Source organism: Pempheris klunzingeri, chromosome 11 (genome assembly GCF_042242105.1).
Source record: "Pempheris klunzingeri isolate RE-2024b chromosome 11, fPemKlu1.hap1, whole genome shotgun sequence".
In the NCBI taxonomy this organism is placed as follows: Eukaryota; Metazoa; Chordata; class Actinopteri; order Acropomatiformes; family Pempheridae; genus Pempheris; species Pempheris klunzingeri.
Window position 1 is genome coordinate 21,689,729 of NC_092022.1, and position 25,437 is coordinate 21,715,165.

Here is a 25,437-nt window from a genome sequence, read left to right on the forward strand (position 1 = left end):
CGCACAATTAATCTGACAATGTGTTCAGTGTCTAATACCTGAGCCGACTGGGCCTCCAACATTATCAGTGGTGTGCGGAAGGGGTGGGGGCAGCAGGGCTGGTGTGAGGTGGCTGGGTGGGGGGGCTGTTTACCAGTTTGCAATTTGTTGCAAAAAGACAATGCAAAGTCGAGCGCGTGCACTTTGTCCCAAAACTTTTTCAAAGTGGTCAGATTCTGTGGTGACTCTGCTCCAGAGATCTAAACACACAGAAGATTCTAAGATTGACAAGAAGACCTGAGAACGGGACCGTGTGCCAAACTAAACCTGCACTAAGCCAACCAGACTGAACAGGGAGAGCTTGTGACAAAAGCTGTCGTTCACACAGTCGTGGGACAAATAACAGTTAGACTAAAATAAATGTTATCATGATGATGAACACTTTTATCTTAACAACCACGAGCTACACAGGAGGACTCAGGCTGCGTAGCCGGAGCTGATGATTATTATTATTATATATCAGTGATTCTACCCATTATTTTCTGTTTGGTCTATTTAATGTCAGCACGCAGTGAAAAATGTTGCTGGCGTATTGTTATATGGTTCACCTACATAAAAATAGATTATTTTTGATAATCAAGTTTGACTGTAGATGTCAACAGATACAACATTGTCCTCTGAAGTGTAGTAAAGTAAAAGTAGAGAAATAGAGTACAGATACTTTTCCCACCACTGAATATATTTGTAGAAGAAACCACCAGTTACTAGTGGTGGAAGTAACTATGTATATTTACTCAAGTACAGTACTTAAGTACGTATTTTGAGGCACTTGTACTTCAGGTGAGTTTTTCCCTTTTCTGCTGCTTTATACTGTGACTCCACTGTACTTCAAAAGGCAAATATTTGTACTTTTACATTTACTTTACGTTTATGTGATAACTCGAGCGTCTTTGCTCTTTTATTCTGCAGATTCTGATGAATAACGCAACACACAATCGACAAGTGGTGATCGGTTATAGAGGAGGTAAAACTGTATTGGTCCCTGGCAGCTCCCTGCTGGGTTCTAAACTAATCAAAGTCTGCTCCACATGTACCAACTGCAGCAGTGAAATTATATGTATTATTGCTGCACCAGTCATTGTAGTCCAGTGAAATAATGATTCCGCAGAGTGACTTTTTTACTTTTGGCACTTTCAAGCAACCTGCATTTGATTCTGATAGTTTTGTGACATAGAATTTCTTCAATGTGGTATTGCTGGTTTTATTTAAATAAAAAAAAGATCAGAGCACTTGTTTACACACTGAATACAATCTGAGAAGAAAACTGTAACATGGAGCACAAACGTCTCTTTTGGGAGTCCTGCATAGCCGTGAGGCGTTCAGGGCCGCTTCAAATAATGAGATTAACCCGCACACTGTCTGTATGTATGTATGTATGTATGTACCCTTTGAATCGGATGATAAACGCTGCAGAGAGAAAGAAAGACAAGCCGTCGGCTGTGAGAGGAGGGATCAGAGTGTGAACACCAAGATGCTGAGTGTCTTTAAAGGGTTAACAGGAGGAGGCGCAGCAGCGGTCAGCTCGTCTGGGTGGAGTGAAGTTTAGACTGTAACAAATTAGCCCAGAGGACTGCGCTATGGCTGGGTGAGGAGCACCAAGAGGGCTCAGAACATCTGTGAAACACAAACAAAAAGCAGCAGCAGCAGCAGCAGGTCCAGGTCCAGGTCCAGGTCCAGGTCCAGGTCGGTCCTCCGGTCCGAACCCTGCGCGGAGATGAGTGATGTGAGTGAGGAGTCGCTGCTGGATTATTTCTACTCCACCGGAGGAAACTCAGGCAGAGTGAAAAATGCAGACATACTGAAGACATTTAAGCCCTTTATTGGCCACAGTGACTCGCAGTTGCGTGGTGAGTATGGAGTCGCGGTGTCGTGGATTAGACGGATGAAATTATTCCGCCGAAAACGTGGAGATGTGCTGTGAACGCGCGGTAACGTTACAGAGCGGGGTGGCACAGATATGAAACGACCCCCCCTCCTCCTCCTCCCTCCCCACACTCACACACACACACACACACACACACACACACACACACACACACACTCACACACACTTCTCATATTTGGACTAATCTGATTCACGCTCTTCTTTAAACGCAGCTCTCCTCTCATTGTTCTCTGTTGTGCAGCAGACATCTGGTTTGCATTAAAAAGCCCCTCCATAGAGCTGCAGCTCCACCAGGAATTGTGTCACTTCCTCCCCCAGGCCTGTTGTAGCTGCTGTAGCCCATCAGCACAGTGTGTCACCATGCAGGGTGGCATGGAGGCCCCGTGCCCCCCCCAGGATGAGGAGTACTGCATGTGTGTGATGGGAACTGTGTATTTGCTGTATCTGCTGTTCCTCTCCACCCACTGTGCTGATTCTTATGTAATCCTGCTCTGAATCACCACTAAAGCCAAAAGTCTGCTCATATTTGGCTTCTTTACGCAAATATTTTTGGATGGAACATTACTTGTGTGTGTGTGTGTGTGTGTGTGTGTGTGTGTGTGTGTTTGTAGTTTAGCTGATGCAGCCCAACAGCCCAGCACACATCCTGTCTATTCCACTTTAAAGCTGGACTACGTCACTTTTAAAAGAACGAGTTACACGATCTTCCTGTTACGACCGAAAAGCTGAAGTCAAAATCAATAAGACACAGTATTGCTGAGCTCATCCCCTCGAGGAGGGGGGGGGGGCCCTGTGATGAATGATTCAGCCAGTTTTCAAGCAGAAACTCCAACATTTTGACGGTCACAGATTCTCAGATGTGACAACGTGCCGCTTGTCTTAGTCTTACGTGAGACTAAACTGAATTTCTGTGGGTTTTGGACGTCTGAGGAGTCACACAGGGTGGACTGGGGTGGACGTTACTCACTGTTTTCCGATCAATGATTAATCAGTTAATCAAGAGAAGAATTGACACATTAATCACATATTATCTATTACTGTCCCACCACGTCACAGATTACCATTTCAGCGTTTGGTTTTTTGCTCAGTTACACAGGAATATCTGTTTAAACGTTTGCTAACGTTAGAAGCCATTTGTCACACCAGACCAAGTGAAACTGCAGCAGAGTGCATAAACTGAGCAGTATTGCATATTATTGCACATAAATTCAATTTAATTTTCTTTATTTGTAATTTGTAAACAAATAAATGCCGCAGTCTGAAGGGACGGACGGGATTTATTGCAGGCCTGTCGTTTGAAACTGCTTTAGCTTTAGCAAAGTCGACCCACTGTTGGATAGATACACAAGAGATGCTAATGACAGAAGAACTGCAGGTTCATTCTAAAATACTGCTGGCACAGAGGACACATGTGTGTAGTACGAGTGTGTAAGGATTCATTATCTCTCCATTCAGCAGTGCCTTTACCTTTGGCACCGCTGAAATACAAATATATTTTAACCTCCCTCAATGATTATCCAAAGTGACCTTGTATTACAGTTGCCAGCATGTACTGTCCAGATGCGATGTCAGCACTGCAGTTGTTGACAGAGGTTTAGAGAGCTGCCTTGATACTCTGCCATCTGACATGGCCGTCCAATTAGAAAAGTGCTTCCCACATAGATACAGTCTGTCATAGCATGTGGTTGCAGATTTTCATGTCGTAATTGTGATGATAGCGTTTTAATCATAATTAAGTCCACATGCATGACTGGATGTAGACCGCTAATGGGGTTGCTTTTCCATCAGATTGGAAAACTGGGGCATGGTGGGAAGTGTCGGGGTGTTGGGGGGTGTGTGCACATGTGTGTGTGTGTGTGTGTGTTCGTTCCTTGTTTGTGCAGACCTCTGGCTAATATTTAACTAGCACGTCCACCGTGTTACTCACTGTGTGCGAGCAAGGAATTCTTTTGTTGAGACAGATCTAAGTGCCCGCTTCCTTTGGATTTCCTGTTGTTGTGAACACGAGTCGAGCAACTGTCTCACTACATAAGTTCTTTCCGTCCACATCAGGAAAAGGAAACGCTTCAATTGTCCCGAGCTGCATGCCCGTGTACACCTAAGGCATGAATGGAATACCTACGCCTGGAAAATGTCTTGCTTCTGTAGCCGAGCAGGCAGCTTGATAAGCAGAGTCTTAAACACACACACGTCTGAATATCTGCTCGCTGGTGTAAACAAAACCGATCGCTTTATCTGATGAGGTCCTTCACCTGCAGATTGTTTTGCTCTCACATTTACAGTGGGTCTGAAGTGACTTGGGCTTCTGCCTTTGGGGATGGACTGCGGTCCGTCTGATTTGTACCTTTGCTGGAAGGGAACCTCAATCCTCTCCAGCTTGTCTAGCTGCAGCCTTTTTCAACGCTGACCCCGACAGAAAGCCCAACACCTCTGATCCTGGTTCTGTTTGAGGTTTCTCCCCGTTGCCTAATATAATATCTGATGCTGCTCATGTGGGGATTCTTGAATCCTTAATTTTGAATTCCTGAATCGTTGGGTCTCTCTTTTAATTAAACAGTTTGGGTCTAGGCCTGCTCTTTATGGAAAGCTTGTTGAGATAGCGCTGTTATGAATTGGTGCTATAGAAATAAATAATGACTGATTGATTTTTCATTAAAGCAGCTGCTGCAGTGTGAGCTGCTTCTAGCTTTGCAGCAGACCTTCCCTTCTCTCACTCTTACTTCAGAAACGAGCAGCTCATCCTGCAGACTGTAACAACAAACATCACATCACTTGGAAACAGACACTATCCTACAGATACTTTGCGTTTTATGTTCTAGTTTATATTTCATTTTCTAATACTGTCTTCCACAGATGATTTGACATTTTTGGTTCTGGAGCCATTTATGTAATACTGATACTTATAATACTTTAAGCAATTTTCAGTTTTTCACATCAAATGTTTTTCCCTGCAGCTAAATACAGAGAGGAATTCAAGCTCATCATCGACCGGATCGCTGTGGTGAAGTCGGAGAATGTAAGTGAACTTTTGAAATACTTTTACCTTTTGTGGAATAAAAGCTCTGCTCCCACGTTTTCTGTGGTCATATTTCTACAGTGAGGCATAAACAGGCGAATGCATCACTGCGATGGAGGGCTGTGGTTCCAGCTAGACTATTCTAACTTAACGAGGAGTTGTGCGATCTGTTGCTCTTTGTAACTGTTTGTACCCGTTGGTTTGCCCCAAGGGACTGCAGCTGTGCTTTTCATTTTCCTTGAAACTATTTTTATGACACATTTTCACATGTTGACAAAATGTTTCTGTAAGGTTACTCAGTCCTAAATAAGCAGTTATTATGAAGATATTGTTATGTAGACTGGACTAATTTTGTGAATGACATCATATCTCACGTCTATTAAAAAGGTGCCTTGTGGAGTTTTCTTGTAATCAAACTAGAGTTATGTTTGCCTTCAGTGTTACTCATCAAAGCACATTGTGTTTATCCCTGGGCTCTTACAACCCTGTCAAATGCATTTCCTTCCTTCCTTATTTGCAATTTTTTTTTGTATTTACATTGTTTATATCCATGTTTACTAGCACACATTCTTCTTCTTCTTCTTCTTCCCTGACTTTGCTGACACACTGCAGAATATCTTGGTATGTTGTAAATCAGTGGAATAGTGTGAAACTGTTGTCCACGTGCAGGGGCGTCCCCGATAAACACTCACAGAACAACGTCTCCACAGTGCTGCTACAGGTCAGAAACTGCACAGTTTAGCTTAGTTTAAAACCTAGAAACAGCTAGTGTAATGCTTCAAAAATAAATTCCACCTGCCAGCTCCTCCACGTGTTATATATCGTTTGTTTAAACTCACACAAACAGACATTTAAAAGCTGCATGTTGCATTTTTATGAGCTCTAACTTTCTACAACCATAGTTGTAATTAGTTCATCTCCCTATTAAACCACAATTTGTCATTTTTACATTTCTGTTTGTATAAACGTGAACAAACTAGATATGATGAGTTTTTTAATGAACATTGGACAGACTGCTGTTTCTTGCCGTTTCCCCCTGCCTATTGTCTTTATGCTAAGCGGAGCTGATCGGCTCCTGGCTGTAGCTTCACACTTACCAGACAAATGCAAGAGCGATATCGATCCTCTCATCTGACTCTGACTGTTATTAAACTATTCCTTTAATGGGGCAGCTTTCGTGAAGTCAAGACCAGTTCTAAATATAACGTATTATTTCTTGAAAATGTAAATGGGGCCAAAAAGTCAACTAACCTGACTTGTCCTCTGATCCCTGAATAGTTGGATACAAAGCACATTTGAGATCTGAGCTACAGCAGCATCTTTATATAACAAAAAATTGTTGTGTCTGATTTTATCTAGTTAAAAATTCAAACCACATCTATTCTATTCCTTCCCGTCATGACCAAAACTTCAGAATCTATGAAAAATGCAAATAATGTTTCCTGCTTCACTGAAAAGTCCATATGGAGTGTTTGGACACTGGAGGCTTAAAGTTTCCACATTAGCTGCATATTTAAGCTCCTCTGAAACAGTGTTAATGTAACAAAATCCTCATTTTATGTACACTTCTTAAACTCAGCACAGGGAAACTTTCCCCCTTCGGCAGATGAACGAGAAAAACAGCCTTCTAGTGTCAGACTCTGCACAGGGAGGGTCAAACATCTAAAGGACGAGACAATAAGCAACACAGTATTTAGCGGAGGGGGACTTTAAAAATAAAACATTCCCATTATTGGACAGACGCACAACGTGTGACCCACATGATCACGATTTCTACTGCGGAAACTTTTCTTCTCCTCAAAGGCATCTTTATCATGATCACTGGCTCTGTTTGTCGCAGGGGGAGAAGTATCTCGTCCTGAAGAAGAAATACAGGCAAATGCTGCATGAACGAGACTCCAAACGTCCCGGGACAGACGGGGACGGGCAGAGACATTCGAGCCCGGCCAGGACCCCCGCCACTGCGCGGTGGGACACGACGGACGCCGCGACTTCTTCGCCTCACCGGAGGGAACAACAGGATGAGCCGATGGCATGTGAAGAGCCCGACTGTGCTGCAGAGGTGAATTTAAAAACAGCTGGCTATTCTGCTCTATTCTGTTGGTAACAGCAAAATAAACTGTGGGACAAGCCGAGATGATTCAACAACAACACTGGGTGATAAAATACAACTTGCTGAATGTGCCCTCGCCACAGCTCACCACGTTTACTCTCTATGTGAATGACGCATCTATTTCCAAACAAGGCCGTCTTTGTCGGTGTACTCTGCCTTTTCTCTACTACTGTGTGTCAGCATTCAGTGATGGTTATGTAGCGCGCACATTTACACAGAGGAATACTGTGGAACACAAAAAAGCTCTTTTACTGGGGCAAATCGAAGTTAGTCACCACGAGAAGAAAGGGAAGGTCAGAGGGCTTATGTAAAGTTTAAAACAGATGTATGGGAGCACTTTACTGTTGTGAAAATAAACACTGTGTGTCGCTTTAATGCACACTAATCCTTTGGAAGTACTTATACATATTGTTCATGCAATAAACTTAATCGTAGATTTGAAAGATTAATATATTTTACGCTGCTGTTTGAACATCCTCGCATGTGGTTTGTTCAAACAGGCACTAAGGCGAACATTATCTGTCCTCCACACCCAGATGGTGACGGGAAGAAAAGAGAGAGCAGAGTGCTAATGCTGCCTGCTAACCACAGCCAAGCGTTTGGTCTACAGATCACACACAAACATAGAGAGAGTTTTTCTAGCAGGTTTTGTCTGTACTCCTCTAGGAGCAGCAGGCAGGAACAGCCTCCATGCAGCAACGTCCCGTCATCCACATCCAGGTGCCCTCTGCACAAAGCGACGGGCAGGATGAGCTGGACAAAGGTGACAATCTGGCTGATTGAGAGGCTTTGCTTTGATACTGGGCTGGTGCTCACAGTACAGTTGCCCTCCTGCATACAGTCGATTCTGTGTGTCGCCAGTTTTGTAGGTCATTTAAGTCTCAAGCTTCATCGCTCGCTCTCTCTCTCTCTGGCCAAGAGGAAGGAATGTGATGCTGTGCGATATAAAATACAAACAACCTTATTGATCCCATAAGGGGAAATTAGATGCTGCTCAGTCGCTTTGTGAGGTGCAGCACATTAGTCGATTAGGTGATTCAAAGACAATTACTGACAGTTTCAATAATCAATTCATTCTTTAAATCATTTTCTAAGCTAAAATGTCAATAATCAACTAGTTCCACTCTCCTCCTCCTCACTGATGTGCAGCCTTTCATTGCGCAAACAGATTAACGTTACTGCGCTGCTATGTCTTCTTCAGAGTTAAAACGGGCAAAGACACATGGAAAACACACAGAGCAGGTGTACAGCTATCATTGGATAACTGTTTGGAGAGGATTCCAAATCTATTGAATAAAGGGATGGAGTTTTCATATTCAGCGTCCAAGTGCGCCCCCCCCCCAATCCCCATCCCCATCCCATGTACCATCATTATGTCGGGAACAAAAGAACAGATATGTCAAAGAGGCACATACAGGAAATACAAGTACTGCATCCATCAAATGTGATAACTGTGACAACCTCACTTCTTCAGCAGGCCAAAGGGCTCAGTTTGCACAGTCAGAGGCAGCAAATCAATCAGCCTCTGACTGTTCCCACGACACACGTCTTTGAAGAACAGTTTTCTAGAATCATGAAGTGTTTTTACGCCGTACTTTTCGATTCCTAACTGGGGATGTACTTGGAAAGATTGAGGAGTAACTCTGTTATAAAAATAGAAATTCTGAACTATATCCACATACCCACACAAACAGGATTACTAAGTGTGAGACTGATCATCAGTGTATTTACTGTCACTGTGACCAGTAAACTACCAGCCACGATGATCTCACTGCACTGGACACCTCCCAACCAGCCAGTTGTAACACCTCAGCAACACACGCTGTGACTACGAGCGTTAAAATTACTCAGCAAGCTAGCACACAAGTCAAAATGGAAAAGTAATAAATATACTGTACGGTTTGAATGTCCAACTTCAGCCTCTCCAGGTGGGAGTTAGATGAATGTAAACTTGACCTAAGCTGGTGAAAAAAGAGAAAAACAGGCCTAAACATAGACATTCCTTGGCCGTCTGTGTCTCATTTAAAAACAACATTCAGTTTTATGTAATAATGTTAGGTAACGTCCTCTGACGGGGACGTGAGGGTACGCCAAACAAACCACACACTGGAATAATTACCCCCAGAATTCAGAGGGTTGGACACACTGATCACAAGTTTGTATTTTGAAACGAAGGCCTCAAATGTCACATCGGCCCTGTACAGCTTTGTTGTTGCTGCTGACAGGAATGTGTTAAAGAGTCCATGCACTTTATGAAGAACATAATAAGAATTTGTTCCCTTTACTTACAACAAAGTTCTTCATTTTTTTGGAGCCGACACACAGTATTTTATCTCACAGTCTCATCACCAACTTCAGTGTCGACGCTGCGGTGGTTTCTCCTCTGTCCACCAGGTGGTGCTAAGTAATTTATAACCTACAGTGTGCAGAATTTGAGAGGGAGGAGAAGTCATTGGGGGAGAAAGGAACAATCTGCATTTAAATTAAGCTCTCTGTTAGTATGTTAAGCAGCAACACGTTGGAAGTCATTAGAAAGATAATAATCATTTGTGCCCATTAAAGAGGCCGAGTTTCATCCCAGAGAAGGACATGTGGCTCCTTTCTGACCCGCTCAGTAGTCAGATGAAATATGTCAATATAGCACCGCAATCAGATTGAGTGTGTTTGCTTAAGGCACCAGTCACACCACTGATCTTTGTACAGTTGTTTCACACCACAGGTTCTACCTGGCTGGTTCACTGTAGTGTAAAACACCATTGTTAATCACAACACATGAGGCTGTAGGTGTTGCTCTTATGCAGGACTGCAGGACGACTCTCTGGGGCCCGATACATTGTTGTTCCTTTAAAAGCAGGATAAGAAGGATTTTCTTTTTAAAAAAAAGTATCGTGCAGACTCATACAAAACTACTTCCTCTCAATCTTCACTTAACTCCCCACTAGAAGTGTGTGGCGGTGTCTGTATCTGCAGAGACCCTGCTGCCCTCTGCCTGGATTTTCTTATTTTGTGGATATTTCTGGGCGTCAGCCTTCGGGCAGTGGGTGTGTAGCCCCCAGACCGCAAGCATGCGTCCAAGCTTCTCAAATAGCAAACACAGCTCCGAAAAATGGAAATATAGCGAGCCAAGACGCAAAGCAGACAAAGCTCCCTAAAAATCTAGAGCGAATTGATCCGCTGGCGAGCGCTGAAGGGGCAGAGCGCAGGTTTCTGATGTCATCGAGGGGAGGAGGGGCTAACTTTGAATGTTGTGTTCACTAACCACAGTTGACAACTGCTACTCATCCGGCCTTTAAAGGTTCAGTGTGTAGGATTTAGAGGGACCTATTAGCAAAAATGGAATACAAGATTCATAAGTATGTTTTCGGTAATGTATAATCATATGAATATAAATATGTTTGTAGTGTTTAATCACCTGACACTTAGAGTTAGCTTAGAGTGAGCCTTGGGGCATACATGGGGAGGTCCTTTAGCGTCTTTATGTTGAACTGGCAGCTTCAATGTGGTGGCATAAATGCACCGGCTGATAGACGAAGAAGAAGAAATAAGAGGAATATCATTTAGTGCCAAATGGAGGATCATTAGTTAGCAAAAGATAAAGCGAAGGATACTGTAGCTTCTCCGCCTGAGGGGAAGGGAAGGGTGAGGTGAGAGGTATTCAGCAGGTTGCAGTCTGCAGCCTCATCACTAGATGTCAATAACTCCTACACACTTCCTTAAAGTTTAAATTTGAATCAGGAGGAGAGCATCGTCCTTTTCTGGTATCTGGGTTTTGGACTGAAAATGTCTCTCACGTCATTAAAACCCACATTTGACAGTTTTTATATAAATTGTGTGTTTATGCGAAAAAAAGAAATATCACTATTGAATTTTTGAAACACCGTGAAGAAAAGAGGAGCTGAAGGTACAGATGGTAGATCATGCTGCAGGAATGGTTTGACCAGTTTCTATGGAGATTTTGACATTTTGTTACCCCAGGGGTTAAACCTGTTGCCGTAGGGATCCAGTGTAACGGACATGAATTCAAGCAGCAGCTACAGTTCTCTGCTGAGAACAAAACTACCAGCTTTTAACCGCCTACGGGAGATTAGCATTTGAGATTAAATCATTTTGGTTATCGTCATCTTGGCCACAGGGCCGACAGTATTGTTCGGTTGGTGGTCCTCCACTTTGGCCCAGACTGAATTATCTCAGCTACCACTGAAAAGATTGCCATGCAATTTTGTACAGACATCGGTGATCCCTGGATAATGAATTCTTTTCCTTAGTGCCACCATGAGGACATTTACAGTTTTGATTCAAATGTCTTGCCGGCTATTGGATGGATTACCATGAAGTTTGGCACAGACATTCAAGTCCCCCTCAGGACGCACTGTAATAACTTTGGTGATCCCACTAACACCAACAAACTGGAACATATTACTTCAGCTGTCAGATCCTTACATTGGCTTCCTGAACTCTTGATTTTAAGATACCACTGTTGGTTTTACAAAGCACTGAATGGTTTAGTGCCAAAGTACATTTCTAATACTCTGCTCCTCTGTGAACCATCCAGAACCCTCCGATGATCTGGGACAGGGTTCGGTTTTTATGCACCACAGATCTGCATCAAAAACCTCAGGTCTGCTGCGACTCTCAGCTCTTTTAACTCAAGGCTGGTCAAATTATTTATTCATCTTTGCACCGGAACTTTTATTCGTGTAATTTCACACATGTCTTATTTTATTTTAGTTTTAATTTTCTGTTGTCTCGGCTCCTTGAATTGAATTTAAATGTCCTTACATTTAATGTCATTCTGTTGCACTTTGTCATGCAATTTACAGCATGTTTTATGTAAAGCACTTTAAGTTGCCCTATTGTTGAAATGCACTATACAAATAAACCTGCTTTGCCTTTAACTCAGTCTCATGCTAACATGTGCTAATAAGCAAATATTAGCATGCTAACACGCCAAAGCCATGGCTCGACCTGACCTAATTGGACAGAGCACGAGGAGAATCCCCTCATCAGTGACCTCTTCCTACTCCTGGTCAGCTGACGCCCCGCTTCACTTTGAAGACTCTCTTCATTCTGGTTTTGCTTGTTAAAGGAAAGTTTCGCTTCACTCTACATCTTCTCCACAGGCTCCAAAATGCCTCATACCAAACAAAACAACCGGGGTTAGAACAATTGGTGGATTATTTAGTAGTAGTTTAGCTGTTTTGCTGGCTTAATTTATCCAGCCATGCATTTGTTGGTTCCACTTCCTCTTTTTTGTCACTGTAAATGATTATCTACTGGTTTTGGGCTGTTGGTCGGGCTAAGCTTTAAAAGATGTCACCTTGAAATTTGATAGTGTTTTCTGACAAATTAAAGACCGAACAGATGAATCGATAATTAAAATAACCGTACTAAAAGCAACTAAAATGACTTTTTATGGGAGAAAAGTGGAATAGAAAGTGATGGGAGACTATTTGGCTTCTTGTAGCCGCTCAGTCTTTCCCTTCATACCCAACTGTATTTTTTCTCTGCTTGTTATTATTGGTCTCCACCAAAAGTGCAAAAAATGGACATGTGCTAGAGTGGAATAGGCTGGATAAATACAATCCCTCCACTTTTCATGTTCAGCTCGCTGACGTGTGGCAGTTTGTGCGAGAGACATGAAAGGGCGGAGTGTTTTAACATCATGTCTCTGTATGATCTCAGAACAATTTGCAATCAAGTCAAAGGCAAGAAAGATGAAGAAAGAAAAAAAAAAACCAACTCTGCCCTCTCACATAAATCAGCCAAAGTGACACTTTTACGCACTGCTAGAAGAGTTTTCCTCTTGACCCTTTCACTGAAATGGTGACGAAAACACATGGCTTGACTGTAGGCGTGTTGTTTTTTGGTTAATTGTTAATTGGATTGTTATTCATTACCTCTTATGTGTGAAACCAGCACCTCTGTCTCGCTGTCTCATTACCTCTCTGTCTGTCTGACACCCTTTGGTCACGTCTCGTAAGCTGGAAAAGATCACAGCAGTGTGACCAGGGTGTGAAAATGAGTGTGTGTGTGTGTGTGTGTGTGTACCCTGCGATGCTGGATCATGCTGTGTTATGACAGTACAGTCAGGTTGTGTCACAGTCAGGCTTTTTGTCACCACTGACTAATAGTCGTCTGCTTTCTGTCTTTCAGTCCGAGTCGGAGCAAGACGAGGAGTGTACGGGCAGCATGGGCTCGGCTGGTGTGGCTGTAAGTCCTTTTCGTGTCTTTTCCAATGGGTTTCTTATTACAAAAGGGGTAGAAGAGTTCTAAGGAAAACATATGAACATTCAAGTTCCTCTTAATGTTAGATGACCTTCAGAGAATTTGGAAATACACATTCACTCTGCCTGTGGTGTTACTTCTGTCAGCTCCCTTTAAACCAGCAACAGGAGGAAAAGCATCAACTGTTGCACTTTGTGCAGCGTGACCATGGGTGTCTCCCACAATGTGTCAGTTGGCCATGACTCAGTCGTTTGTAGGAAATAGATTAGAGGTTTGTAGCTTCAGCATTAGCAAAAGAGCCTACAACAGGATGTGGACAGTAGGGTGTGTGTGTGTGTGTGTGTGTGTGTGTGTGTGTGTGTGTGTGTGTGTGTGTGCGCACACATCTGAGCTCCCTCTCCCCTCTCTGTGATAGCTGGATCCTATAGAGAAGGAGTGGATCTACTCCGCCGCCGGTGCTCGAGTACCTGACCTCTCTCAGCTGCTCAGACAGGACCCCTCGCTGGCAAACAAGAAGGTAGCGCCGCCCTCCGCTCGGCCTCTTAAAAGGATCATTCCGCTTTATCGCAAATTGGATCTTCAATTCATATTTCAGAACTCTATTTGTCATATTAACTTGCGGCAATGTGATGATAGACACCACAGAGTCTGATGGGGCAAGAAACACGAGCCGTCAAAGAATCAGAATCAGTGCCGTCCAAACACCTGATATATCTGTCCCATATCTGTCAGAGACACTCTTGAGGGACCCCAGGGCGAGAGCCACAAACAGCTGAAGTTGCCAAGTTAAGGGCATCTCCACTACAGGAAGTCTCAACATACGTTTTGTGTTAAACAGGAACTGTGTTTGGCCTTGAAGAACCACAGACTAAATTCAGTTCCTCTATTACAGCCTCAAGTGCCAAAAACGCTCTAATGGTTCAGGAAGTATTGGGGAGGGGCCGATTGAAGGCACAGTTCATTCACAAAAGAAGGAAGCACTGGGTGTCTCTAGCATCAAACCATCACCAACACTAAACAGATTATTGCTTCTGTGGAGGGAGGAGCTTTGAAGTCTCCTTTTCATCCAATCAACCATCAGCGTCTCACAACAGCACATGCAGAGAACAACATGATGTTGATTCTGGGTGTTTTGGTCTTATTTGCCTTTGTGCAAGTAGGAATGTGGCAAAAAGGACTTGTTAGTTCCTAGTTTAGTTCCTTTGGTGTCATAGTTCCTTGCCTTGTTAGACTTTGTGGATGCAAAACTAATTGAACTAAAAACAAAAGCCATGCAAACATGAAGTTTTAATAAACTTCACTCATTTTATGTAGATACATAAGTGAACAAATCTGAAAAAAACCAACACTTTTTCAATAACATTTCAGAATCGTTTCATGTGGTTGGATACATGATGTGCAAGGTCTCACTAATATACTTGTCTTTGTGTCTTTTATTGGGGGGGGGTCAAACCAGGACTTCACCTCAGTGAGTATTTGATGTAACATGTTGCATGTTGTGGTGCAGGTGATGTTATCATCAGCTCTTATTACACGGCTTTGTTGAATACTCTATTCTGATTGGTTGATTGTGGCATTTTACGCTCCGTTATTTCAGCACTGAGTTGCTATGGACGCAGTTTTATAGCGGAAGCAACAAAATCATTTTTAAATCAACATTTTATATCAAATTATAGATTTCTGCAGCCTGAGGCCGTGTAATAAGCAGGATAACGCACAGAAGATCAGTCGTTATTGCTAAACGAACTCCTTCGGGATGATTCAAGTCCTGCGTCACCATGTTGGGCTTCGTTTAGCAATAATGACCGGTTCGCGGTATGCTTTCCCTTTCATATAATTCCATTGATGTCGTTTATTATCACATGATTTTTGTCTGACTTAAAGCCTCTTATGTTCTCATTTTGACACCCCGTGGCTCCTGACTGTGACCATGACCATCCTTCTCAGGGGGTAAGTTTCACCACCATTACTCTGAACACTTTCTGCGGCCTGTCGGAATAGAAGTTCGTTTACAACTTGCATTAAAAACTGCCCACATGTCCGCCGATGCCTTTCTTGATCTCTCATCTGTGATTGCGTCGCTCATAGTGTGATCCTACACTCCTCGCTCTCAGACCTGCGCTTTTGCTTGCGTAACTTTCACAAGCTCATTCTGCAGAGATTTTGCCCTTAATAGTATTCTGAGAACCCTGTGTTAAAACATCCAGATCATGCATTTCAAAGGTCCACTATCAAAAGGATTATGAAAGATAGCTTTTTAGCTCCTGTGCCCCCCTGACAACCCAAATCCTTTTATTTGTCTCCCTGTGCGCTTAAGAGATTTGAGCTCATGTTTGTTGTCCCTCCCCTGTGTCACAGTTCTCACACTGTCCTGTGGCCATGGCAGACCACCTTCTAAGAGTAGCCCTAAGCCTCCGCCATCCCCACCCGGACAAGATAGCATGGCCGCCATTGAAGTGTTGGGAGATCGGGGAGGGGGGGGGGGATTAAGGAGAGTCTTAATGCCCCACAAAGACTTCGCCCACTTAAAGATAATCTGAAAGTAATAGAGCTGGCTGGGATTAATTGTAGAACAATGCTGGTTGTGTCCCTGGGAAGGTGCTAAGTCCCCCTCAGGCATCTTTGATGTTCCCTTCAGCCCTCAGCCTTTCCCTGTTGAGCAGAGGTGGATGCCTCTCCAGAGATAACACGCAGAGATAGCTAGAATCGCTAAAGTCACAAGACTTATGCGAACCTGAGACTCTAAAACCAGGAGTTATTACATTTGATCTGCATCTGTCACGTCCTGACTTTGCTCAACAGAAGCTACATGAAGTGTACCAAATGTTAGGCCCTAAACCGCATGTTTGACCAGGGCTGAGGGGATTACTCTTCATCCTGGGAGGACTTAAGTGTTTCCTGCTCTGACCAAATGTTTGTTGGGATCAGGTGGCTTTATAGATATGCACTTCAAACAGTGGTTTAAAAGTGAAGACATAACACAGGTCAGAACAGTCACAGATCTCACCTAAGTCAAACACTGTTTTCTCTCTTCCTGCTCTGCGTTCTCTCCGTGACGTGGGCCTCCGTTCCTGCTGTGACGGACTTCCTCTGCCACACAGTTTGTAAGTACATCATTAGTCCATCATCACCTCTCCATCTTCCCCCATATCAACTGTCAGGCACACTGGCCATTGTGTCTCCTGTTGTTATGAGCCCTCTTTAGCCACCACTTCCCTCACTGGGGAGCGTGTGGTGGGGACAGAGCCGTCCGTGAATGATTGGACAGGTGGTGGTAGATGGGAGGGTGGGGGGCACCCCAGTGGGCAGGAACTTAAAACGAGAGGTGCAGGAAGGGACGACGGCGTATCCTGTTCAGCCTCGTCCGTCACCCGTGCCCACCGGGAGAGCCGCCGAGCCGCCCGTCAAACGGCCCTGTGGCCAATCTGTCTTGAGATGTGACGGGGGGCAGACAAAGGAGATGGAGATACTTGAGCCAGACAGCATCCATCACAATCTGTCACCCAGACGCCCGACACAGAGAGGTGTAGCTACCCATCGCTCCCTCGTTCCCCTCAGTGGATGCAAGCAGAATTTTCTTCCCTTGCCAGCTGCTGGACAGGTTTGTTGTGCTGCTATTAGCACAATTAGCGCCAAAAGTAGCCTCTGAGCACAAAAGGGCTTGTGTCCTGTTCAGGCAGCGTACTGGCCCCAGGTCGTACCTCTCTTGTATCACCAGTGCATCCCAGAGCTGAACATCTGTTTGTCTGGAAAATAAATGCAGGCAATGTCGTTTTACAACACTTACAGCTGTTCATCAGGTATTTCCACAATCCTCAAACACATTGACTAGATTAAGCAAAGAAATGTCATTTCTAGATGCCTTTTTTGTTAGGATTAGAAAAAAGAGGCACAACTTAGGAAACAGGTCAAATAATAATAATTATTATTATAATTAATAATCTTAATATTTAATCTTAATCTATTTTTTTCATACAGATGGTTTAAAGAGTCCTTATGGACGGTAATGAGCTCTGTGACTGGGACGAGCCACACACTATACATGTGAGAAAATACTCACAGGGTATTGCTACGATTGTTTTTAGTGCTTACGGCACATTTCATACTGAGAAGGTGGCAGTGATGAAGTCTGAAGGTGATTCAGAGGAGTTTAAGACATCAACAGATGATTTTTACTGCAGACATTGACTCAGGTGTGATTCCTTTTACAGATGCAAAAGCTTTAAAATGTTATGGGGAGAAACTTCTTCCATAATGTCTAAACTAAACTAAACTAAAAAGACTTGAAAGACTTAAATAATAAGTCTTTAAAGTCTAGATAAGATTCTGCTATATTATAACATGAGGACTTGTTTGGTTCTGGCAGCATGTGATCATTTTTCCCGATTAACTATTTAAAGTTCAATATTGTTGCTGTAGGACAAACTTTCAGCAGAGAGAAAAAGTAGATTTCATTTCATCCAGTTGGGAAAGACTCTCTTTCTTAAGCAGCATTATTAAGACATAAAGACGTAGAATAACAAATCTTCAGGTCATAGATTTTTCATCCATCCACAGTTAATTGGTAATTCTGAAATGGTTACTGTTTGATTTGCTGTGTGAAGGGTCGGCCTCAGAAGGGCTGGATGTGGTTACTTAGCCGACATCTGCACCCGCGCTCTGCTTTCACCTGTTGATAGCCCATAATTACACAGCTTAAAGTGTGTCGGAAAAACTGTGGAGATCACAGTTACGGGCCGACAGGTGGATGTGGTTTGCATGTGGCTCGTGTTTTCAGCGTGCGTTGTACATACGCGTGTCTGTTCCTCACACATCCATGCACACCTTTGGGTGTCTTAGCATGTGGACATGTGGGTGTATCTGTAAGAGTTGTGTGGCGGCGGGGGCCCCTGTTTCCCTCCTTGACGTGTGCTGACAGTAGTGCGGTGATGTCTGGGTGGGTCTCCACTCTGCAGGTCACACCAACATCATCAATCTTCCCCCTGGTGACAGCCGGCCGGGCCCCCCAACCGTGGGCACAGTGCTGTGTTGTTTTGTAATTAGGCTCTGTTAGATGGCAGGAAACCATCTCTCCATCCCTCCTTCTCACCATCCCTCCATCCGTCCACTCCCCTCTGTGCACAGCTGGCCCTCTGCCCTCACACAGCCAATAAGAGGCTGCCCTGCTCGGCTTAGACAACTTGTAATGATGCTACAGTGATTGCCGTGCCTGACAATAGTGCAGAACATTGTTGCAGAAGAATTTTACGAACAACTCTTGTTTCCTTCCTGCACACAGACAGCTCTGCACTGGGCTGCCAAGCACGGCAACGAGGGCATGGCCACTCTGGTGGCTAACGCTGGTGCTGATGTCAACACCAAATCAGTGAGTGCATTTCCAGGTTTTCATTCTTATACAGTGATTATACAGGGGGCACTCCGGCTATTTAGTTTTGCACAATATTTGAATTCTCTTGTTTGGGCAAATCTGCAGTGACTGAAGTTCTTCGACTACCTGTGACCAATTGAATACATTAGTAAAATAAACGGAATTGTACGTATTTAATTTAATTTTTTGCCAAGAGATAGATGAAAAGATCAATACCACTTGACAATGATTTTAAAGGGGCATTCCAGCTATTAAGTACTACTTAAGGCTGGGGGGGGGGTGAATGCGGTGTTCTTACATCTGGAACAAAACCCCCAAGTTCCAGTTTAACTTTGACTCTGGTTTAGACTTTTCCTGCCTGATAAATTCCCTCCTCTTTCACACTTCATCCCCCAGTTTGTAGCACAGACCTAAGGTCAAACCTTTGACCAGAGTTACTTCTTCACGGGGGGACGCCTGTAGAACTCTCTATGATGAGTACACTGAACTTCATGTGTCAACTTGGTGGAGTGCCCCTTTAGTTCTATGGTGCAATGCAGTTTAGTTGTCTGTGATGAGCACATTCACTGATTTATTCTTCTTTCTTGCAGCATGTGAGTATGCAGACCTTTTTAATCAGGAAGTGATGGGTATGTACAGTAAGGCGTTTGATTTAATTGGATAACGACGGGACAGCAACACGGCTGCTGGCGTCTTCTTCTGTGGCCCTCAGTGATGTAATGCTCCTCAGTGATCTCTATGAACATCCAGCTGTGCAAATGTATTACGGCAGCATGTGTTGTCGGGCTGCAGGAGTTCTCTGCTAATAAATCATGTCATGTCATGTTAATTGTTTCCCAAAACAGTGCGTCTATGTGCCAGCATGCACAACTCTACAGCCATGCAATTTTAAGTGAATTACCAAGCAATTATGTTTTTATCATTATCTTCTGTTTCCATAACCTTTGCTAATTTGTGTATTTTTTTTTTTTCCATGCTGTTTTCATTGGCTGCATTTTGGCCTGGGAAACTCTAGGGGGTAGGTACTAAACCCTTCCAGCACTTTGCCACAGTCATTCCCCCGAATTTTAAGCTGCCTCAGCCTTTTAATGTGTCACTGAAGTCAATGTCAAGTCTGCAAAAATTCTGATCTTTAGAGTAAATGTTTGGGGTTTTTTTTTAATATGCATGTTTTCCTTTTGTTTTCCTGTTGTTCTGCAGGGATATACTCCTTTACACATTGCAGCGTTACACGGTCATCGGCATATTCTAGACCTGCTCATAGTGACGTATGGTAAAGACTTTCATTTAACCTGTTGGTTGCTGGGGTGACGTAGCTATAAATGCACAATAGCGGCGTTGTTCAGGCACATCTGCACTTTGAGTTATTGATCAAATACGTAATTGAAGGAACTGAGTTATGAGAATTTGAGTTACATGATTTTAAGTATAAGACTCTTTCACACACATGTTTACAGTCATTACTGGTAAATCAACCTTTTACTAGATGAAAACCAAGCTTCAATGTAAAATACACGATTTTACAGTATAAATGTGGTTAATCCGTTTCAGAGTGACAGCAGGTTCCAAGCCTTTGTGTGTAGTTTTGTTTGCCTTTGGATCACGGGCTGTTTCTTAAAGCTTTAGGTGTAAGGTGTCAGTCAAGTAGCTTACCTGAAGCCTCCCATGGTTTGTCTCAGTTCTCAGAGATTTAATTTATCTTTCATCATCAGGGGCTAAAGAAAACTTAAGGGACTACAGTGGCCATCTTGCCTTCCATTATCTGAACATGAAAGAACCAGAGGGGCCTGAGGAAGAATGCGAGCTGCGTGAGTCCCTCATACCTGTGCTACTGATTTACACATGAGTTGATGGATAATAGTCGACAATTTTATTTAGGCTACACGTTTTTATAAGTTTCTTATACTTTATTACTTGAGTGATTTAATGTCAGATTTTCTTGTATTTTAAATGCATCTGTGAAGCACCACGCAACACTGATTTTAAACATGCTATAGAAAAAAAAGTGCACTTACTTGCTCACTAAAGTAATATAAGGGCAATTCTGTAACATTTTATTTAGTTTAGAAAATTAGTCATGGGCTCAAATTTCACATGACAAAGTTGTTGTCTTTGTGCAAAACAAATTACTGACTGAAGTACGTGCCACAATGTAAAAAATAAGATATCTTGATTTAAAAAGGAATAGTTTTGTAATTTTGTGGAATAACTTTGGTGGGAAACGTTGTGTGTGTGTGTGTGACAGATAATGAAGCTGCTGCCACCAGCAGCAATTAGCTTAGCTTAGCATAAAGACTGGTAGCAGGTGGATCCAGCTAGCCTGGCTCTGTCTAAAGGAAACAAAGTCTGCTCTCGTCTGATTAACACCTTAAGTCCAAAAACTGAAACATAAAAACTGCACTATGCACATTTACTTGGCAGACTCGTGTGCCCAACTAGTCTTTATGCTAAGCTAAATGTTTTTCTTGCTTGGGCCTAATATTTGACTATCAGATATGCGAGTGGTACAAATCTTCTGATCCAACTCTTGGCAAGAAAGCAAAAAAGTTGTTAAATGTCAAACTGTTCCTTTAAATAGATTGTCATGTCTGAAAGTTGCATCTCTGACGTGGAAGTCCTAAAAGGCACATTTCAGATATTAATCAGATATCCTTTACTGTTGGTGTGTGCACATTGGAAAAATGAAAAAGAACCTCCCAGCTGATGAGCTCTGCTATCTAGGAAGGGATGGAAATTAATGAATTAATTTTTAATTAATCAATTAATTTATTGTTTGTTATGATTTCAGAGTTTCAAGTCACTCAGGCCAGAGAGAGGAACAGGAACAGGAAGTTGGCATCGTTGTTTCACTCCAAGAAGAAGTGGGGCTCAGCAGAGGAGCTGGCTCCGATAGAGGAGGAGAGGACGGCGTCACATCAGCTCGCCCTTCCTGCATTCAGACCCAGAAAATTCTCCCGCTGAGGAAAAACCAACACCGGGGACGATTTCTGACTCTGCAAGCTCTCCTACGTTCACACATCCTTACATTTACACACATGATGTAAACCTACATGTATAAACAACGGAAGTGTCCGTGTGTGTGCATTTATCACACACACACACACACACACACACACACACACACACACACACACACACACACACACACAGCTATGCTTACCAACACGATCACACAGCGATGCACCTCCACAGCTCATCCAAGTACTGAACGCAAGTGCTTAAACATTGAATAGGAAGTGTTACCGCTGATGCTTGTATGTGTATTAGCAATATTTATGCTTACCATAAAAGTATTTCTTGATGCCTTTAAAGTCTAATAATGTGGCTAACTGTTACTTATTGCTTCGATTTCAAATGAGCTCAGGCTGCATGGATTCTTTAAATTTGTCATTGCCTTTGTTTGTGTTTAAGTGAGCAACTCGCGACTGCAAAAGTGTCCAGATGATCAAGACTTGCTTTCAATCTCAGTGAGGAGTTAAAGGATGAGGCTGGAGATATTCTATATATCATTGTTAAAGTCTACGAAGCCACTGAACTCATCAAACACCAAACGCAACAGTGTGTTTGTCGATACTTGCTGACCTTCCTATCTGTGGCTGCCAGCCCCCATTGGTTCCTTGGTTTGGTCTTTTCATGGGGTTTATTGACAAAAAGAAAAATATAGAAAAAACATATATAAAGTGATCCTTTAAAAGTACCACGCTGGTGGTTTTGTAATTTTTTGCCATTAAAAATAATTTGTACTTTACATGAACATTTTCCAAAATACACTACAAGTTGTTACTGATTTGCCAACTTTTACACAGCCATTGACTTACACTCATGCCAGTATTACGCTATAGTCAATTTACATCCATTAGGGTGGAAATGTTCATTCTGCATTGAATTAGCCATTTTAAAAATCACAATTGCACTAAGGGACTGCACAAAAGTTAAGACTTGTGTTTCACTCTTTAAAGAAGTGAGACCCTCTTAATTTTCTTTTATTTGGAAGCTCCCCTTGGTTTCGAAAAAAGAAATATCTTAAACAGCATTGGCACAACTTAATTCATTATCAGTAACTAAATAAGCAGAAAGAATTTAAGATGCCGGATCCTAATCTTAAACTTCACATTTACCTAAAATATGTTAATAGAATAATATTCTCTTTTTTTATAATTCATCTGCAAGGGAAAAACTGAATAAAATGTAAATATGTGGTGATGAAAACATCGCCTGTTCCCCCAATAAGTCACGCTACCTCCCTCCCTCCCTCCCTCCCTACCTCCTCCTAATTTTTTATACGGTCCCTAATGGCAACAGAAATCTTATTGATTGTCCAGCTTCAGGCAGGAAACTCTGACAGTGGAGTTTTAAATGCAAGAAGAAGAAAAAAGTTCGGAGACAAATAATAGATCAGTCAATCATTAAGATGTTCAATGTTTGTTGTCACCGATTAGCTACTTCAAGTCCGACTCAGTTTCCTACAAGTTAATTTTCAAACTACTGAAGGTAGTGAACTCTTGGAAGGTAACAAATGAGTCTTAAAGGATACAATGTCTTCTGCAAAATGGTTGGCAGTAGTGACGAGTGTGCAAAAGTGCAATTTATAGTTAATGGGCTTAAACATTCAAAACCATCAGTGTGTTACTTCAGTTCACCACTACAGTTCACTGCTTTGATTCAGACTGTGTTACACCTCTGCTGGTTAGCGTCAGGCTGTAACGGCTGTTTTTCTCTCATAATGCAGCTGGTCTCTGCTCGGCATGTATCGTCATGAATTTAGTTACCCCAACCTCAGGGCAGCTCTGTGGCTTTATTTAAAGTTCCTTTAAAAACTTGTGTGTCAAAGCGGTGATTGCCAGCCGATTGTACTTTAATTCATCCACCTGTGTATCAAAGTTCTGCATTAACTTTTGCAAAAGTGCTTTCATATTGTTTCAGGCGTCATTTTCATTTGTTGATTCTCATTGTAAGTTCTTGTTTGCAATTCAGTAACTTAGTTCTTTTTTTTTCAAGCTAATCATATAATCTAAACTTAAAGATCTGCCTCCGTTACATCTTTTGCACAATATTTATACAATGATGATATTTTGGTAATAAACAGTATTTTATATCAACTTGTATACCTGTGTTTTATGCCTCTCACACTGTTTTTTTTTTGCCCCTGCATTGTTCACTTTAAGTAGCAAGCCATTGTGTTTCTACCTCACGGTACAATGAAATGTTCTACTTCAAACTCCAATCTGTGTGTGTGAGCAGCCGACTCTCTCAGTCCGGTCTCTCCTTACACCAAGCAGAGAAGAAGAACAACTTGTGATAATGCTTTTTTCCCTTTCATTCATTACAATAACCCGAGTTTTTTAAGCTGCCTTTGATCTCACTTTAACTACCTGACTTTGTGGGCTACAGATGGAGTAAATATGGGCCCCGCTAACTCTCCATACGGCTTTAGACCTTAATTCCTGATTAGCTGAAAAGGGCAGCACTTGCTTTTGGGTCTTGGATATCAGACGACACAGAGGGGAACAGAGGCAAGTGTTTTTGTGCTTCATTTTTGAAGCGAGGATGTTGGGGGGATAAGAGGGAGTTTCTGTAATAGATACTTATCTTACTGCCCTCAAGCCCCTCAAACAAAGTCCCCCTCTGAAGAGATTATAACCCAGGGAGGGCACATTAACTCTAATCCGATGCTTTGAGGCCTCGCACCCCCATACCACCCTCTGCCCCACTTATTTCAACCCTTCTGTTGTTGGGGGGCTACCTTGTATCTAGTGCATGTATGAGTAGGGCCTGTGGCTACACACGAGGGTTGTGTGTGTGTGTGTGCGCACATGTATGTGTGTGTTTGTGTGTGAGTCAAGGGGGTGGAGTGGCTGGTTGAATAGCACGCTGACTCTAATGAAAAGCATTGAGGGGTGCATACTGCTGTGTAACTGATTCCTCTCTCTGAAGAGATTAGGCGCTACATTGTTGGTTCAGTTGCTCATTTCCATGAGAGCACAGCCTCCCACCAGCGGCTGCTTGGCTTTGTTATTTTGAGTTGGAAAACACAGAGCCCAATGTCCCTGGATTCCTTGTTACCATTGTTTCACAAATAGGCCAAAATGTAGATGTCACGTCACAGATGCCCAATAACCTCATTAGCTGCTCACTGTGAGGCTGTAGAGAGAAAATAATAAATGCATGAACTTCAGTTTGTTCAACTGTATGGAGCTTTTGCATAAAGTTAACACGACTCTTAACTTTATCAACATTGTTATATTTCCAAGGGAACAAAAGGTTTAAAGTATTTTAGGTAAAGATTAGACGGAATGAATAGAGAGGGCAACATCCTGGGAAGGGAAAACTGCCATCCCTGCTCTGTGGAGGTGCAGCTGAGATTGGGAAACATGGAGCTATGAGGTGAATAAGGTGAAAAGAAGTTTTTGTCTTACGAAGATAAATGCAAGGAGTTTTTCATTTGACGTTGCTTGATGTTACACCCAGAAAAAACTGCAGCATTTAGCAAGAAAGAGCTGTTTCTGTATTTATGCTGTACAAACAGTGTGTGGAGGTTTATGTGTTGGGTAAAAAGGCAACAGCATTCAGAAATATAATAATTGCCTTACGAGATGCTAAAACGTAGCTGTAAGCAGATGTAAGTGTTTATTAATGTGTCTGCCAAAAGCTATAAGTCATCCTGTGGGCACCCATAGGTGGAGGCTGCTGTTTAACTCGGTCAGAATAATGAAAAATGTGTGTTCATAGGAGATATAACTGTTGACCTGTCCTTATAGGTGCTGTTTAGAAAAGCTGAATTGTATTAAGAT

At 42.7% G+C, this 25,437-nt stretch overlaps 1 protein-coding gene across 1 annotated transcript; it reads left to right on the forward strand.

Moving 5' to 3' along the window:
* Positions 1-1,748: 1,748 nt before the first annotated feature.
* On the forward strand, positions 1,749-23,715 carry LOC139209426 (ankyrin repeat domain-containing protein SOWAHC). The gene is made up of 9 exons (XM_070839132.1): positions 1,749-1,886; positions 4,879-4,940; positions 6,781-7,002; positions 13,207-13,263; positions 13,694-13,811; positions 18,555-18,649; positions 19,847-19,919; positions 20,359-20,454; positions 21,435-23,715. The coding sequence occupies exons 1-9, from the start codon at positions 1,754-1,756 to the stop codon at positions 21,605-21,607; spliced, it is 1,029 nt and encodes a 342-aa protein (XP_070695233.1). The 5' UTR covers positions 1,749-1,753; the 3' UTR covers positions 21,608-23,715.
* The last annotated feature ends 1,722 nt before the right edge of the window (positions 23,716-25,437 follow it).

Bases quoted from the DNA above. Each gene is read 5' to 3' on its own strand.
- LOC139209426 (XM_070839132.1), top strand. From the start codon at position 1,754: ATGAGTGATGTGAGTGAGGAGTCGCTGCTGGATTATTTCTACTCCACC. The intron at 1,887-4,878 runs GTGAGTATGGAG...TTTTCCCTGCAG, and splicing joins CAGTGACTCGCAGTTGCGTG to CTAAATACAGAGAGGAATTC. The intron at 19,920-20,358 runs GTAAAGACTTTC...TTTCATCATCAG, and splicing joins CCTGCTCATAGTGACGTATG to GGGCTAAAGAAAACTTAAGG.